Source organism: Budorcas taxicolor, chromosome 21, assembly GCF_023091745.1.
Source record: "Budorcas taxicolor isolate Tak-1 chromosome 21, Takin1.1, whole genome shotgun sequence".
NCBI classification, from domain to species: domain Eukaryota; kingdom Metazoa; phylum Chordata; class Mammalia; order Artiodactyla; family Bovidae; genus Budorcas; species Budorcas taxicolor.
Window position 1 is genome coordinate 37,722,400 of NC_068930.1, and position 17,797 is coordinate 37,740,196.

Here is a 17,797-nt window from a genome sequence, read left to right on the forward strand (position 1 = left end):
CCATGCTTCTCACGCGAGCCTGGACTCAATAACAGGGGTTAGGAGGTCATCCCCGGGCAGCTCCGCCCCTGCCTGCCAGCCTGGTTCCTATCTGCTGGTAGAGAAGAGGAAGCACTCCCAGTGTTCAGTGGGTGCAAAAATGAGGGTGACTGGTCCCCGTGCCCCGGGATGGAGCACCCTTATACCCTCTTTCGGGCTATCAGGGGATTTCTTCCCCAAACTCCTCCCCAATTGGGCTTTGAGCTTGTCCAGGGGTACCTTGGAACTGAGGGTCCCAAGTGTTCCTAGCCTTCATCTCTTTAAGAGCCAGCACTTGATCGAGGCATCCCCAGAGTTGGTTCTTACCTATCCCCCAGCTTCCTCTCTCGCCCCTCCCTCCTCCGTCCCAAAGCTTCCAAAAGCGACCAGTTCTCCTCCCCCCTGCCCCTCCCTCTTTCCCATCCCCGCGCTCCGGGAGGCGTGGCCACACGCCCAAGCTGCCTATAAAGGTGGCATAGCTTTCACCCTCACTCTGAAGGTGACAATTCCTTGGAGCCTTCCCTGATCTTTGGGGTCCCTGGCTGCAGAGACCACTCTTCCCAGCCCAGCTCTGCACCCCCTCACAGGTGAGTGCTGGGGGTTTCTGGGTTGTCGCTTCCCTCCACCAAAAGGAAAATTTTGATGCCTCCATGTCTTCCTGGTCTAGCACCTCAAAAAAAAAAAAAAAAAAAGGAGGCTATGAGTGTCCTTAGTAAGGAGGCAGTCCAGCTTCCCTCACTAAGTGGGAAACTGAAGCCAGGGGAAGGGCTGGACTTGCCCAAGATTCCATGGCTAGTACCAGAACTGCTCCCCTCTCAGCATTCCAGGACTTAGGTTCCAGCTCATCCCCTGCTGACTCCTGGAATGCCTGGGGGCTTCCCCATGGAGGTCACCTGGAAGGTTGGAATAGGACACAGGTGTGAGAGACTGTGTGAGCCAGTACAGCACTCCTTCAGGCTCTGTGAGCAGGAGGCTTCTCTGCAGTCAGGGTGGGTAAGGGGGCAAGTGGGGTTCTTACCAGCTGTACCCTGCCTTATCCAAAAGCTGCTCCTGGCTGGGGCCACCCTCCGGAGGCATAGCTTGTCAGCGCTGAGAGGTGTTGGCTGGACAAGTGAGGCTGATCTGAGAGGGGGTCCTGGGCATTGTCCAGGGGCCTGCCCTGTTCCGCTGTCTTCTCTGGCCTCTGCTGGGGCGGATCAGTGTGAGAGACTGCCCTCTGCAGAAAACTTGACCCTGAAAACTCAGCAATCACACCTCTCTTGGCCTCCTACCATCTTACAAAGGCTAGGGGTCTTTGGAGCACCCAGTGTGCAGAAGGGGACCCCATGGCACGCCAAGGCCTAGCAGTGTCCCCAGTTCGCTCAAGGAGTCTGGACTCAAGTGTGCTTTGGGGTCAGCTCCTTCAGGAAGCCTCCCTAGACAGACAGCTATAGTAGTTCAGGAAGGAGCCGTACAACCTCCCCATCTTGGGTGGCTCTTCTGTAGGGAAACTTCACTAGTCAGACTACACTTAACCTCGAAGGAAAGATCAGAGTTTTCTCTTATCTGAGATCAGCTGGGTACCCTGAATCAGAGACCATGTCCCATCCCTTCTCTCAGGTAATGTGACTGAAGCCCAGAAGCGTAAAATGAACTGTCCAATCCAAGGCCATGTCATAAAGCCTTGTCTCCTGACCTCCAGTCCAGGGCATCAGTAAGATGCCCCTGTCATAGCCCCTTGCCTTGAAGAGAGGAGTCCATGAATTTGCACACCCTTTCTAGACTGAACCTAGAGAAAGTATTGTGTCAGTGTCAGTTAAATTTAGCTCCATTCCTAGTTTCTTATATTCCAGTCCAGAGTTTTCTTACAGCCTCTGCCTGGTAGGATCCTTCCATTTATTCACAGCTCTTGAGTGACTGGCAAATGAGGGAGGTCCAGACTATTCATTCATTGAGAACTGAGCCCAGTGAAAACCTTGGCCTGGAATTGTGTGACCGGGAGCCTCAATCTAGTTGGCCTCCAGCTGCGTTTAAACTGTGAGTCTGCTGAGCTCAGAGAGCTGGGGCTAAGGGCACTGTGGCTTAGACAGTAAGGAAAGGGGGCAGTCCCCTGTCCCCTCCCCACTGTGTCCCGGTGTCTGGCCAGATTCCCTAGATCCTGGCTTTGAACCGTAGAGAACTGACAGTACTGAGAAGATTCCTTTTCATCCGTTGATCTGACCACTCCTGCACCTATGACAGGAACATAGGAACGGGGAAGACGGCCGTGAATCTTCCCAGGAAACGTCACCTAAGAGGTCTGAGCCCTGGCTCTGTCTGAGAGCTGGGTGCCTTTAGCCAAGTCAGTGCCTCCTCTGGAGGTCAGTTTCCCCAGATGTGAAACGCGGCTTAAGAAGAGGGGATCCTTAGTTCTTTGGTAGTGTTGTCCCAAGTTGGGTGGGTAATACTCAGGGGAATTGGGTGACACACATCAATTATGTGCTTATTTTAATATATGTTAGGGGAAAAAAACAAACCTGTATTTTCACACAGATGTTACTGTGTGAAACGGTGCTACGTGGGTGGATTTAAAGTTGATTTTAGAAAAATATGAAATAAATAATAGTATAGATATTCTATGGAAATCACAGACTGACACTGAGATTTGGTATGGCAGGTAAGGTGTTCTGGAATTAGACAAGTTTGGATTGGGTTTGGATTCTATCATTGCTGGCTGTGTGACTTTGGGCAAGTTATGTACTTTTTCTGAGCCTCAGAGCTGCCTACCACAAAGGCTGTGGCCAGGACTGAATGAAGAGTGACTGAAATTCTTGGTATGGAGTTGGCAGCTCCACAAACAGCTTCTCCTATCTCCTCTCCCATTTCACACCCAGTGAACAGTTCTGGATAAGGTTTTCCCTTTTCTTGACTGGTGTGCTGACATTTTAGGACACTGGCTCCTTCCATCCTCCTGTCAGATCTTTTGACCTTTTCCTCCCATCTGACCTCTCAGCAGCCACCTTGGAATCTACGTGGATCATGTTTCCTGTGTTTGGACTCCCCATCCCCATCTCAGCCACAGAACTTCTCCTGGCCTCTGCCGTCTTCTGCCTGGTATTCTGGGTGGTCAGGACCTGGAGGCCTCGGGTCCCTCAAGGCCTGAAGAGTCCACCAGAGCCCTGGGGCTGGCCCCTGCTCGGGCACGTGCTGACCTTGGGGAAGAACCCACACGTGGTCCTGTCGCAGCTGAGCCAGCGATATGGGGACGTGCTGCAGATCCGCATTGGCTGCACACCCGTGCTGGTGCTCAGCGGCCTGGACACCATCCGGCAGGCGCTGGTGCGGCAGGGCGATGATTTCAAGGGCCGGCCCGACCTCTACAGCTTCACCTTGATCACTGACGGCCAGAGCATGACCTTCAACCCAGACTCTGGACCGGTGTGGGCTGCCCGGCGACGTCTGGCCCAGAATGCCCTGAAGAGTTTCTCCACCGCCTCAGACCCGGCATCCTCGTCCTCCTGCTACCTGGAACAGCATGTGAGCAAGGAGGCCGAGTACCTCCTGGGCAAGTTCCAGGAGCTGATGTCAGGGCCTGGGCGCTTCGACCCCTACAGGTATGTAGTGGTCTCAGTGGCCAATGTCATCTGTGCCATATGCTTTGGCCGGCGCTATGACCACGATGACCAAGAGTTTCTTAGCCTCATCAACCTGAGTAATGAGTTTGGGGAGATAACTGCCTCCGGGAACCCAGCTGACTTCATCCCTGTCCTCCGGTACCTGCCCAACACTGCCCTGGACCTCTTCAAGGACCTGAATCAGAGGTTCTACGTCTTTGTACAGAAGATAGTCAAGGAACACTATAAAACGTTTGAGAAGGTATACCCTAGGGAGAGGCAGGTGGGTGGCAGGGAGCAGGTAGAGTCAGGGGTCAGGAGTCAGAGATAGCTGGGGCCGAGTGGAGTTTGGTAGGCTTTCACAGGCCTTCAGCCTGGGATTTTTGAAGCCAGTAGTGGAGGGGATTCCATCCTTGGCAGGAAAATAGAACTTTTTATTGGCCAGCCCTTCTAACTATCCATCACACAGCAGTATCTACTGTAGAGCCAGTCCATGCAGGACCCTAAGTTAGTTGTGGTAGGAACCAAGAAGAGTTGGTCTTGGAAGGAACCAAGAAGAGTTGGTCTTTGGTCTTCTGGCCTCATGGGAGAGAAAGGTGTAAAGGGCATGTGCAGATGATAATGTTACTAGACTCTGTCAAATGTCCCTCGAGTTGGGGCTGCAAATATTCTGGGTCAGGAGAGAGCCTTGGAAAGACAAGAGAAGCTGGGAGGGTAGGGGTGTGTGTGTGTGGTCACTTCTTGGATAAAGATGCTAGGGATGGGAAGGGACCAGGTCTGGATGGAGAGGCAGTTCTGGGTTTGGGATCTTCCTTACCTGTGGGCCTTCCCTACCCAGGGTCACATCCGGGACATCACAGACAGCCTGATTGAGCACTGTCAGGATAAGAGGCTGGACGAGAATGCCAATATACAGCTGTCGGATGAGAAGATCATTAATGTCGTGATAGACCTCTTTGGAGCCGGTATGAATTACCCCATTATACCATTCCTATGGCCAGCTGCCCTGACCCACCAAGTACCTAACTTCTCCCTCTGTTCTCCCCTGGCCAGGGTTTGACACAGTCACAACTGCCATTTCCTGGAGCCTCCTGTACCTGGTGACAAGCCCCAGGGTGCAAAAAAAGATTCAGGAGGAGCTGGGTAGGTGGTGGCTTCCCTCAGAGTGCTCAAGGCAGGAGGCCCAGCCAAGGTCTGAGTGGCCCCTGACCTGCCTGGTCCTCTGTGCTCTGCAGACACAGTGATTGGCAGGGCGCGGTGGCCCCAGCTCTCTGACAGACCTCAGCTGCCCTATTTGGAGGCCTTCATCCTGGAGACCTTCCGACACTCCTCCTTCGTCCCCTTCACCATCCCACACAGGTGAGGCCCCATGGATCTGCTGCTGTCTGATGCTGGGCCTGATCAGGGTGGTAGGAAGGATAGGGTATGGGAGGCAGGGAGATCTCCTTGTGGCCCTGAGCCTGACTGAGCTTCCTCCCTCCTCAGTACCACAAGAGACACCAATTTGAATGGCTTTTACATCCCCAAGGGGCGCTGTGTCTTTGTGAACCAATGGCAGATCAACCATGACCAGTAAGTTGAGAAGGGGCAGGGAAAGCTCCCCAGCTCCTGAGCTTCACACTTTGCTGTCTCTGGGCCACTTGCCTGAACCCTATTCTTTTCAGCTGGGGCTCAACCCGCCTGATGGTTCTGAGTCCCCAGGCTGCCTCTTCAGCTGCTTCTCTCTGATTACAGGAAGCTATGGGAGGATCCATCTGAGTTCCGGCCAGAACGGTTTCTCACTACTGATGGCACCGTCAACAAAGTACTGAGTGAGAAGGTGATTATTTTCGGCTTGGGCAAGCGGAAGTGCATTGGTGAGATCATTGCCCGCTTGGAGGTCTTTCTCTTCTTGGCCATCCTGCTGCATCAGGTGGAATTCCACGTGACCCCGGGTGTGAAGGTGGACATGACCCCCCTGTATGGGCTGACCATGAAGCACGCCCGCTGTGAGCACTTTCAGGTGCGCATGCGCTCTTAGGGGAGAGTCCTGCAGCCTAGACAGCCCATGTGCTCTTGGGGGACAGACAGCCCTGCCCCTGTCTGGGCAGCCAGGCCAGGGGCCTAGCCCAGGGGAGCCTAAACCCACAGACATTGTTGGGCTGATTTTTTTGCTGTCTGAGCTGTGCGCAAGCTTGAGGGATCATACCTGCCCCCCACCCTGGACTTGTCCTTCTGCACACTGACCACAGATAGTGGACACATCAGAGGCCACACAGGAGCTGATGGAGCTCTTCTGAAGTTGTGCTGGAAGGGCTAGAGGATCCTCAGGCCTCTGGGAGCCTCTAAAGAGGTTTTGGGAAGCCCCTGGGCCCGGCCCACAAGCTGGTTGGCTTTCCATGGAGGCTGACTGGCTTGAGAAACATTCAGAGCAGGTCACACCAGGGCCTGACCAATCTCTTTGACAATTGGGAGCCATCAAGACTGAAGGGAAGAGGCAGTCCAGAATACTGACATGGAAGTGGTCTCCCTGCTTAAACAAGACTGAGCAATCTGACCACTAGGGTCTGGGACACTCTGCCTGGGAGATGACCTTCCTCTCTGCAGGCAGGGGTGGGGCTGCTGCCTGGCCTTGTGAGGCCCTTGTTCCTGTCCAGGGAGGGCTGAGAACTTGTGTCTAACAGAAGCAGAGAGCAGAGGGAGGGCCCAAATCCAGGCACCAGGACTGGATCAGGAGGGAGGGGGTGGTAATCGAGTCACTTTCTACTGCATCTCCTTTCAATATACCCTGTGTTAAAAAGTCTTTTAAAAATTTTAGCCTGCATTGTATTTGCATGTTTGTATTTACCATATACGAGAGCTTAAGAGCAGCTTATTGAGAGCCATGAAGAAAATTCTAACCAAGGTATCCAGAAATGTGTAGGAAATATCTATCTACCTGAGCTAAATAAAGATATTATTCAGAAGTCCTTATTGGTGGAGACTTTAAAAATCTTGAATGAAGTCATCTACATGCCCATTCTGAGCCCAGTCTCGTGTCGGGTTTTGCTGTGGGAGGACACAGCGGGGGAGGAGGAGGCGGTGCTCTCAGGAGCTGTCAGAAGCCACTGCTCTCAGGCAGCTTGCAGTCTGGTTAGGGCACAAGACTCTGTCACTTCACTGCCTTCCTCCTTCTCTAACTGATCACACATTGATGAAGAACATTCTCTGAAGCAGGCATTGGGGGAGATAAAGTGAATAAAAAATGGTGCCTTCAAGAGCCTCCTAAGCTGGTTAGGGGAACTAACTTATTAACACATCATCCAGATTCATTGTCCGTGGATGCATGCTAAGTCGCTTCAGTTGTGTCCGACTCTTTGTGACCCTATGGACTATAGTCTGCCAGGCTCCTCTGTCCATGGGATTCTCTAAGCAAGAATACTGGAGCGGGTTGCCATGCCCTCCTCCAGAGGATCTTTCCAATCCAGGGACTGAACTCACATCTCTTATGTTTCCTACATTGGCAGGTGGGTTCTTTACCACTAGAGCCAACTGAGAAGACCCCAGTTCATTGTGACCAGGTCTCTAACAGCCAGTTACACAACGGGAGGGTGAAGCACAGAGCCAGAGCGGGCTGGGTGGGCAGGGGAGTGGGTGTGGGAAAGGTGACCAGGTCTTGGGGATATATGCACAGGGCCCTCCTTGAAAGATGGGAGGCAGACTCACTTAGGTCTCACAGCAGTAGATCTCAAGTCCAAGAAGTAGACTGTGGTCACTGTATTGGGTGGGGGTTCTCAGCTCAGAAGTCACGGTCTGCTTGCTCTTCACTAGCCATACCAGGCTCAGGTCCTGCACTATATTAGATCCCACAGCTGGTCACAGGTGGAGAACAAGGTGTTTGATCATCGGGTCCCATAAGCTGACTTTGGCCCAGATTTCAACACTAAAGTCATAGTGGTAGCAAGTAGGGACAGAGATGGACCTACATGCTATGCTGTGCTTAGTCACTTAGTCATGTCCGATTCTTTGCAACCCCATGGACTGCAACACACCAGGCTTCCCTGTCCGTGGGGATTCTCCAAGCAAGAACACTGGAGTGGGTTGCCATGCCATCCTCCAGGGGATCTTCCCAACCCAGGAATCAAACCCAGGTCTCCCACATTGCAGGCAGATTCTTTACTATCTGAGCCACCAGCTGCTGCTGCTAAGTTGCTTCAGTCGTGTCTGACTCTATGCGACCCCATAGACGGCTTCCTACCAGGCTCCTCTGTCCCTGGGATTCTCCAGGCAAGAACACTGGAGTGGGTTGCCATTTCCTTCTCCAGTGCATAAAAGTGAAAAGTGAAAGTGAAGACGCTCAATCTGAGCCACCAGGGAACCCCATGAATACTGGAGTGGGTAGCCTATCTCTTCTCCAGGGGATCTTCCCAACCCAGAAATCGAACCAGGGTCTCCCGCATTGCAGGTTGATTCTTTACCAGCTGAGCTACCAGGGAAACCCCTGGACCTACATAATCAGGAGCTATTCTGGCTAAGGGACTCCGAGAGGAGATGCATCCTGTAGCCCAGCCTTCTTTCTGAAGCACTGTGCAGTGACCAGGGGTTGCCATTCATGCACTGTGCTTTCAGTCAGGAAAGCACTCCCACTCATCAAAAGTTTCAGTCTACTTCCAGGAAGGAGCTGAAGTCAGCTGGAGCAACCCTGTTTATATAGGAGGATGAGGAACTTGGCCTCCAATCATTCTTATATTGATTTATTTTTTACTTAAAAAAAAATCACTTGTAGGACTTCCCTGGTGGCCCAGTGGTTAAGAATCCACTTGCCAATACAGGGGACGCAGGTTTGATCCTTGGTTGGGGAAGATTCCACATGCACTGGGCAACCAATCCCCCAAGCCACAACTACTGAGCCTGCGCCCTAGAGCCCACAAGCTGCGACTACCGAGCCCCTGCACCACAACCGCTGAAACTTGCATGCCCTAGAGCCTGTGCTCCGCAACAGAGAAGCCACCCCAGCAAGAGGCCCATGCACCACAACCAGAGAGTAGCTCCCTCTGTCACAACTAGAGAAAGTCTGTGTGCAGCAATGAAGACCCAGCACAGCCAAGAATCAATTAAAAAATCAATAAAATAAAAAGCTTATATGATATAACATAAATGAGCCTTCAAATCATGATGCTAAGTGAAGAAGCCAGAGATAGCGGGCTACATATTGCATGTTTCCACTTATACGAAATGTCTAAAACATGCAAATGCAGAGAGACAGAAAGTTTTGAATAAATTAGTGGTTGCCAGGGGATAGGGGGTGGGGAGAGTGAAAGGTTCAGGATTTTTTTTAGGTTTGATGGAAATATTCTGAAATTAGATAGTGATGATGGTTGTATAAATTTGTGAATATACTAAAATCCACCAAATTATGCAGTTTAAAATAGCTGAAACAGTGAAGAAAAGAAAATCTATACCAATCTTTATTCTAAAGAAGGGGCGGAATGGAGACAGCATATGCACAACAATTTATGGAACTGTTCTCACTAACTGTATTGGTAATGGTAATGCTAGTATTTTTTATTTTGAGACTATAGAGTGTTGTGGGTTAAGGAGGTACACATGTAACATACAAAAGGTTACTTTAAAAAATACATTGTATATATGTAATATGTATTATATATTATACATCAAAGCTCAGTTGCTAAAGAATCTGCCTGCAATGCAGGAGGCCCTGGTTCAGTCCCTGGGTTGGGAAGATCTCCTGGAGAAAGGAAAGGCTACCCATTCCAGTATTCTGGCCTAGAGAATTCTATGGACTGTATAGTCCATGGGGTCGCAAAGAGTCAGACATGACTGAGCGACTTTCACTTCACTTCACTTCACTTCATATTATATATAATATATCTTATGTATACATATTTCTAAATGTTAGAAACCATGACCAACTCAACAGTGAGCATCCTGAATGCTTAAATTACCATCCAAGGCTTCCTGGAGACATGCTGGTTATAGAACCAGGGCAGAAAATGTAAAAGATGACCTGAAACAGTTGTTCATATCAGACAGCAAAGAAGCCACAAATACTATCAAGTCAGGCAAGCCATGCAGGAGCCCAACAGAAGAGCCTCCAGCAGGTCAAAGATTGGACAACTTGACTGTCAATAATAAAACTGCCGTGGATGAAAACCTATCAAATATCTTGAATCCATGAGTCTACAAGGATACATATATACATGCATATATACACATGTCTTTAGACTAGTTGTTTATCTTCAGAAAAACCAATTCATTACCTTAAAAAATGAAAAACAAAAGCAGAATCAAGCATTCACCCTATCTTTCCTGTATGAACTATACTTGCAGATAACAAAATAGTACATAAGAAGAAGCATCTCTTTTTAAAAACTTATTTATTTTTAATTGGAGGATAATTGGCTTACAATATTTTGTGGGTTTCTGCCATATATCAACATAAATCAGCCATAGGTATACATATTTCCCCTCCCTCTTAAATCTCTCTTCCACCTTTCACTCCAAGAAGAAACATCTCTCAATGAAAAAGTATTCCAATTAATAACTGAAAAAGAATTAATAGAATTGGATTATCACAACATTGCTAATTAGCTATACTCCAATATAAAATAAAATCCTAAAAAAAGAAACAATGGAATTGGAATGTCACTATTTTGCATCCACCACTGCTTCCAACAAATGCCAGCATCATAAAAGGAGAGAAAACCAGATATGTGCCTCCTGGTAAAAGAGGCCAGTACTGCCCATGGTCTTTCCCAAGGGACTGAACCAGAGTCTGGTCAACTCTCTGCCTCCGGCTGCCAATTTGCAGTTAATATAGGAGATGAAGAAACACGCTGAATGGAAATACCAGGGAATAACCAATAAAATTCAGACTTTGGGAAAATCTACAGGTCAAAAGCCCCGGGGTCTTCAACTGAAAAAGAATAAGGAAAAGAAGCAGATGGAAGGAAAACTTGTCCACTTAAAAGACATATCAAATTTGGGGGGGCCGCATTAGGTCTTAGGTGCAGCATGTGGGATCTAGTTCCCTAATGAGGGATCGAATCTAGGCCTCCTGCATTGTGAGCACAGAGTCTTAACCACTGGACCACCAGGGAGGTCCCAACATATTGGGTTTTTAGAAATGAACAGTGCTAAACCAAGGTGTCTAGGAAATACACACTTGGCTTGTAAGAATGAGGAAATAATTACTTCTAAGTCTTGTAAGAATGAGGAAATAATTACTATAACAGTTTGGAAAATGGTTACTTTTGCAGGGAGGGAATGAGTTGTAATTGAAATAGGATATATAGAAGGCTTTGTTTTGTTGCTCAGTTGCTAAGTCATGTCTGACTCTTTGAGACCTCCATGGACGGCAGCATGCCAGGCTTACTTGTCCTTCACTAAAGTTCTATTTCTTAACCTGGGTGTGGTTCAAGAATGCTTGTTTTATAAAAATGAAAGAAATAATATAAATAATTTGTATTGCTCGTTGCTTTTTAGAAATAGAATTTTTAACGTTTTTTAAATTTATTTTTAAATGAAGAATAATTGCTCTACAGTATTGTGTTGGTTTCTACCAAACAGAAATATAATTTATATGTTGTCAGTCCCCTTCAGTCAAAGGCCACCAAGAACGCACCTAGTTAAGCAAGCTGGGTTTCTTATTCATCACAGTGAGAGAGAAAACACATCATGGGGAACTGGAAGATCTCAATAAAAGGATGTTAGGAAAGAACTTAAATGATTTGGGCTTTGTGGGGAGGGTTAGCTCTAGACTGGATGTTGTCAGAAAGGGGGGACAATAGGGTATTTGGTGGGTAGCATTATGACCTTGCTTTTATTTGTGCTTAGACAAAATTATAAAGTAGCTTTGTTTTTTTTTCCATTAAAAATGTTGATAAAATATACATAGCATAAAATTTACCATCTTGACCTTTTTTTTTTTTTTTTTAGAGAGTAGAAGGCAATTTATTGTGAATTTGATCCTGGCTAAGTTCAGTGATCTGGAAGGCAGCAGAAGTGAACATCACTGAGTTACTGATCCATAATGTATTTATGGAGGAACTAAAGAGCTTCTTGATGAAAGTGAAAGAGGAGAGTGAAAAACTGGCTTAAAACTCAACATTCAAAAAATGAAGATCATGGCATCCAGTCCCATTACTTCATGGCAAATAGATGGAGAAACAACGGAAACTGTGACAGACTTTATTTTCTTGGGCTCCAAAATGCAGATGGTGACTGCAGCCATGCAATTAAAAGATGCTTGCTCCTTGGAAGAAAAGCTATGACAAGCCTAGACAGCATATTGAAAAGCAGAGATATTATTTTACTGACAAAGTTCTGTCTAGTCAAAGCAATGATTTTTCCAGTAGTCATGTATGGATGTAAGAGATGGACCATAAACAAAGCTGAGCACCAAAGAATTGATGCTTTTGAACTGTGACATTAAAGAAGACTGTTTAGAGTCCCTTGGACACCAAGAAGATCAAACCAGTCAATCCTAAAGGAAATAAGTCCTGAATATTCATTGGAAGGACTGATGCTGAAGTTGAAGCTCCAATACTTCGGCCACCTGATGGGAAGATCTGGCTCACTGGAAAAGACCCTGATGCTGAGATAGATTGAAGACAGGAGGAGAAGTGTACGGCAGAGGGTGAGATGGTTGGATGGAATCATCAACTCCATGGATACGAGTTTGAGCAAGCTCCAGGAGATAGTGAAGGACAGCGAAGCCTGGTGTGCTGTAGCCCATGGGGTTGCAAAGAGTCAGATACGACTGAGCGACTGAACTGAACTGAAGTGAATGCATTTATGGCCACACCTTCATGTCTCTTACGCACAAATCAACCATCTTAACCAGTTTAAGTGTTTAAATTCATTCATAATGTTAGGCAGGCATCAGCATCATCCATATCCATAGTATCAGAACCCTGAAACTCTATGCTTATTAAGGAATAACTCCCTATTCTTTCCTTCCTGAAGTCATTCTACTTCTATGTCTATGAAGAATTCATTTTATATGTTCTCAGAATAACCTGTATGGGACGGGTGTTCTGTGAGGAAAGAACCAGAGAAGGGGAGAACACAATGGCCTAGGAGCACCAGAATAGCCTGTAATAATACTGTGTGGTCCAGCTGGGAGCATCACATCAGTTCCAACTGTCAGGAGCTGCTTTTTCTCCATCCTCCTCTTTGGTCAAGAAGAGACAAAGTTAGGTCTCAGGACATACCTACATTATATTCAGATTTTCATCGTTGCCAAAGTTTTACTGATTAAGATCAATTTGCTAATTAAGAAGGACATTCACTGAATGCAATCAATCACTGAACTGGACCATCTGATATGACAATGGCTGCCCTACTAGTAGCGCCTCAGTGGTACTTAGATTTTGGATTTTGTTATGTATTGGAACATAGGCAGTTATCAGAATCAAGGTGACTATTAGTTGTTATGATAGGTCTGGAAGCCAAGGACCTAGATTATTAACTACTTGCAATCAAAACATGTCCCAGAATTCAACTGGATTTATTTCAGAAAATCAGGTTGCTTTCTCTGTTTGCCCTGTAGTATTTGCATAGGTGTAGCAGTGTTGACTTGGTGGAGTAGAGAAAACCATGGGCTATATGATCGTCCATGATAACTCCTGTTAATTGATTTAGAGTATTTCATGGGCTTTCAGAGCAGAAGTGGGGTCCTATATGATTTCTGGTACGTCAGAGACAAGTTTTAAACATTTTTTAGCTGTGCTATTCCCACTCAAGGAACTGTAATTGGCAGAGTGTGTATAAAGAGGGAATCAGTTATTCCTCTTGGAAGTTCTGAGTAATCTGTGCTTGCCTCATTATGGAGGCTTGTGTCCATATATTTTAGTGTTCATAAAAAGAAACACTCATATATCACTGTGAAAATGTACAATGATGTAGCTGCTTTGGAAAACAGTTCTTCAAGATTGAACATAGAATTACCATATGACCCAGAAATTACATTTTTAGTTATGCCTAGTTGGTGATGGACAGGGAGGCCTGGCGTGCTGTGATTCATGGGGTCGCAAAGAGCTGGACACGACTGAGCGACTGAACTGAACTGAACATTCTTAAAATTTTTTACATGATTGTTGTGGAAATATTATATAAAATATCACACAAAAATCTGCACATAAATGTTCATAACAGTGTTATTCATAGCAGCTAAAAAAGTGGAAACAATTCACATGTTCGTCATTGATGAAAGGATAAGATAATGTGATATATCCATATTATTCATCATAAAAAGGAATGAGTCACTAATTTGTGAGATAACATGAATGTGCCTTGAAAACATTACGCTTAGTGAAAGAAGCCAGAGCACACATTATATGCAGGTCACATATTATTCGATACAATTTATGTGAAATATCCAGAACAGGCAAATCCCTGGAGACAGAACGTAGATTAGTGGTTGCCTGGGGAGAGGGAGGAATGGAGAGTGACTGCTAATGCATATAGGGTTTCTTTTTGGGTGAGGAAAGCACTCTGGAATGAGCAGTGATGGCTGCACATCTTTGTGAATATAGTATTGTAAAAGCCGCTGAATTGCACACTTTAAAGGGGTAGAAACAAGACCTCCTGTATAGCACAAGGAACTCTGCTCAATGTTATCTGGCAGTCTGGATGGGCGCCGAGTTTGGGAGAGAATGGATACATGTATTTGTATGGCTCCATTGCTCTGTTGTGCACATGAAATTATCACAACATGGTTAATTGGCTATACTTCAATGTAACAGTTAGAAAAAAGCCTATACTACCTCAAATAAATAAAGGAATGACTATTACCGTATACATATTACGTATATCTCAAGTTAACATATCAGGGACCAGGAGGTCAGAATCAACAACCTTACAGAATGTTGAAGCTGTTCATATTCGGTGTAAGAGCTGATCAGAATTCTCTCTGCATATTCAGGGTAATATTAACAGTTAGAGGCCTGGCTGAAAGGTTTGGGAAAGATGGTATTTCCAAATGAATGCACAACTCTATTGCTTGGCAAGTTAAATAAATTCAACTTAATCTTTCTGCTGATCTGCTTATTTTAACACCCTCACATCGTGGCAACTCCACAGAACCTTCCATGCTTAAGCCCTCTATTCAGATAGAATGGAGCCCTTCATTGTATACCCTTCATTGATTATTTTCCAGTTTGTTGCTGGGTATGTCTTGAGGACAATATTGAGCTTCACGTATTTCTGCTGAGTTCTCACTGCTGTATTCTGTTATCCTAGGATATCCTAGCTCCTTTGTGGTTCTCCCTCTGGTTAGTACCTAGGAAAGCATTAAGTAACCTTTTACTAAACCTGTTTGTCTTCTGTTACTTTCACTTGATTTGTCAAATGATTTTTTTCCCCATTCCTTGGTAATTTTGCTCTGATTGTTATAAGGGAGCATTTTTTTTTTTTTTTTAGGGAATAGACGCACAGACCTAATAAGTCCCTTTCCACACTGGCTCCTGAGAGTTCTAATAACTTTGGGGACATACTTATACTTTTAAAAAATGTATTGTTTACAGCAGTCTAAATTCAGCTGGACATCCTATGTTTTTACTTGCTGAATCTAGCAGTCTTAATGATTTTAACTTCATCAGACTCATGGACAAATAGTGCTGGGCATTCTATGTCCTTGTCTGGAGAAAGGCAGTGCCTTGGTGGCAGGAATATGGTATTTCTTCCTCCACAGCCTTGCTATAGGATACCATGGTGGCTGCTGGAATTGAAAGTCAGAGATCTCTGCACCAGTGTGGTACTTCCCAGCTGTGTGCTAGGTTCAAACCTCCATATTTTGTTCTAATCATGCTATTTTCTTCCCTTACCTATTTGGGTTTGTCAGCATCTTACCTCAAACTCCTTTGGGTTAAATTCTTGCTTCATGCTACTTCTCTTTGTAACCCTAATTCCTAAGCCCATTCGGTTAAAATAGCAATTTTTCATTAAAGATACTTTGAATCAGGGATTTCCCCGGGGGTTCAGTGGCTAACACTCTGCACTCCCAATGCAGCGGGCCTGGGTTTGATCCCTGATCAAGGAACTAGATCCCACGTGCTACAACTAAAAAATCCTGCATGCCGAAGATCGAAGATCTCATGTGCTGAAACTAAGACCCAACACAGCCAAATAAATAAATTAATTTAAAAACAGATTGTTTGAATCACAGTGGTCATTTTAGGGAACTTTTGTGGATTTTTAAAAATTACTTATTTATTTATCTGTTTCCGGCTGTGCCAAGTCTTCATTGCTTTGCGAAGGTTTTCTCCAGCTGTGGCGAGTGGGAGCTATTGTTCGTTGTGAGCGTGGGCTTTTCACTGAGGTGTCTTCTCCTGTTGTGGAGCACGGGCTCCAGCTGCAGGGGCCTCAGCAGTTGCAGCACATGGCCTTCAATAGTTGTGACTTGTGGGCTCTAGACCTTGGGCTCCGCGGCATATGGGATCTTCCTGGACTAGGGACTGAGCTCACGTCTCCTGCATTGGCAGGTGGATTCTTATTTTATAAGTATCTTCCTCAAAACAAAAAGGAAAATAACTCAGTTTTTTTAAGTCTTTTTGTTGGAAAGGCTTTCATTGAATGTATGGTTTAGGAATATCTAATCCATTTAGACAAATCTAACATTTAAAAAAAAGAGAGGAAAAAACTACTAAATCAGATTATAAGGTCCCTTAGAATCCGTAAGAGCCCTGTGTTATCTGTTACAGACTCGTGTGAATGTATAATAAGAAAACGCAAAGAATTTCTAAAAGAAAGAGAAGATTTTAACATACAGGATTTTAAATATGTTAATTCTTTAAAGATGTCAAAAAAATTTTGTCTTTCTAGCTGAAGCTGAACTCCAAAGGGGGAAAAGGGGAATAATTAAATTAATGGCCTTGGTTAATAAGTTGTAGTCAGTCAGTTCAGTTGCTCAGTTGTGTCTGCCTCTTTGCAACCCCATGGATTGCAGCACATCAGGCTTCCCTGTCCATCTCCAACTCCCAGAGTTTGCTCAAACTCATGTCCATCGAGTCAGCAATACGATCCAACCATCTCATCCTCTGCCGTCCCCTTCTCTCCTGCCTTCAATCTTTCCCAGCATCAGGGTCTCTTCCAAGGAGTCAGTTCTTCGCATCAAGTGGCCAAAGTATTGGAGTTTCAGCTTCAACATCAGTCCTCCAATGAATATTCAGGGCTGATTTCCTTCTGGATTGACTGGTTGGATCTCCTTGCAGTCCAAGGGACTCTCAAGAGTCTTTTCCAACACCACAGTTCAAAAGCATCAATTCTTTGGCGCTCAGCTTTTTTTATGGTCCAACTCTCACATCCGTACATGACTACTGGAAAAACCACAGCTTTGACAAGACGGACCTTTCTTCACAAAGTAATGTCTCTGCTTTTTAATACGCTGTCTAGGGTTAAATACAGGTCACTCATTTACCGCGTCACTCTACTTAACTCCCCAAATTGTGTGTAATTATTTTATATTGTTAGGTTAATCATGTTTCCATTATGGCTTGCAGTTGTAACGACCTTTTATTTTTTGTCTGGTTAATGATTGTGAAAACTGATAAACATCCTTTACTATTGTGATTATGCAACTATCATTTGCTTAACACTATTGTATCATGATTGGTCAACAGAAAATAATAGAATTCTAAATAATGTCTCAAAAGCAGAGATGTTACTTTGCCGACTAAGCTCCGTCTAGTCAAGGCTATGGTTTTTCCTGTGGTCATGTATGGATGTGAGAGTTGGACTGTGAAGAAGGCTAAGCGCCGAAGAATTGATGCTTTTGAACTGTGGTGTTGGAGAAGACTCCTGAGAGTCCCTTGGACTGCAAGGAGATCCAACCAGTCCATTCTGAAGGAGATCAGTAATAGGTGTTCTTTGGAAGGAATGAGGCTAAAGCTGAAGCTCCGGTACTTTGGTCACCTCATGCGAAGAGTTGACTCATTGGAAAAGACTCTGATGCTGGGGGGGATTGGGGGCAGGAGGAGAAGGGGACGACCGAGGATGAGATAGCTGGATGGTATCACGGACTCGATGGACATGAGTCTGAGTGAACTCCAGGAGATGGTGATGGACAGGGAGGCCTGGCGTGCTGCGATTCATGGGGTCGCAAAGAGTCGGATACGACTGAGCAACTGAACTGAACTGAACTGACTAGACAGACCTTTGTTGGCAAAGTAATGTCTCTGCTTTTGAATATGCTGTCTAGGTTGGTCATAACTTTCCTTCCAAGGAGT

The 17,797-nt window shown here is 45.8% G+C and overlaps 1 protein-coding gene across 2 annotated transcripts; it reads left to right on the top strand.

Moving 5' to 3' along the window:
• The first annotated feature begins 522 nt into the window (after positions 1–522).
• LOC128066562 (cytochrome P450 1A1) lies at positions 523–6,525 on the top strand. 2 transcript variants are annotated; one of them, XM_052659599.1, is made up of 7 exons: positions 523–605; positions 2,990–3,852; positions 4,429–4,555; positions 4,644–4,733; positions 4,826–4,949; positions 5,076–5,162; positions 5,325–6,525. In XM_052659599.1, exons 2-7 carry the CDS (start codon positions 3,016–3,018, stop codon positions 5,608–5,610), a joined length of 1,551 nt encoding a protein of 516 aa, XP_052515559.1. In that variant the 5' UTR covers positions 523–605; positions 2,990–3,015; the 3' UTR covers positions 5,611–6,525. The 2 variants fall into 2 exon arrangements, with proteins under 2 accessions (XP_052515559.1, XP_052515560.1); XM_052659600.1 differs by having other exon boundaries at positions 528–605; positions 2,993–3,852.
• The last annotated feature ends 11,272 nt before the right edge of the window (positions 6,526–17,797 follow it).

What these genes read in the sequence shown, in the direction of transcription:
- LOC128066562 (XM_052659599.1), top strand. Translation starts at nt 3,016, where the DNA reads ATGTTTCCTGTGTTTGGACTCCCCATCCCCATCTCAGCCACAGAACTT. An exon ending in ACTATAAAACGTTTGAGAAG is followed by an intron (nt 3,853 to 4,428) that starts GTATACCCTAGG and finishes TTCCCTACCCAG; the next exon opens with GGTCACATCCGGGACATCAC. An exon ending in TGGCAGATCAACCATGACCA is followed by an intron (nt 5,163 to 5,324) that starts GTAAGTTGAGAA and finishes CTCTGATTACAG; the next exon opens with GAAGCTATGGGAGGATCCAT.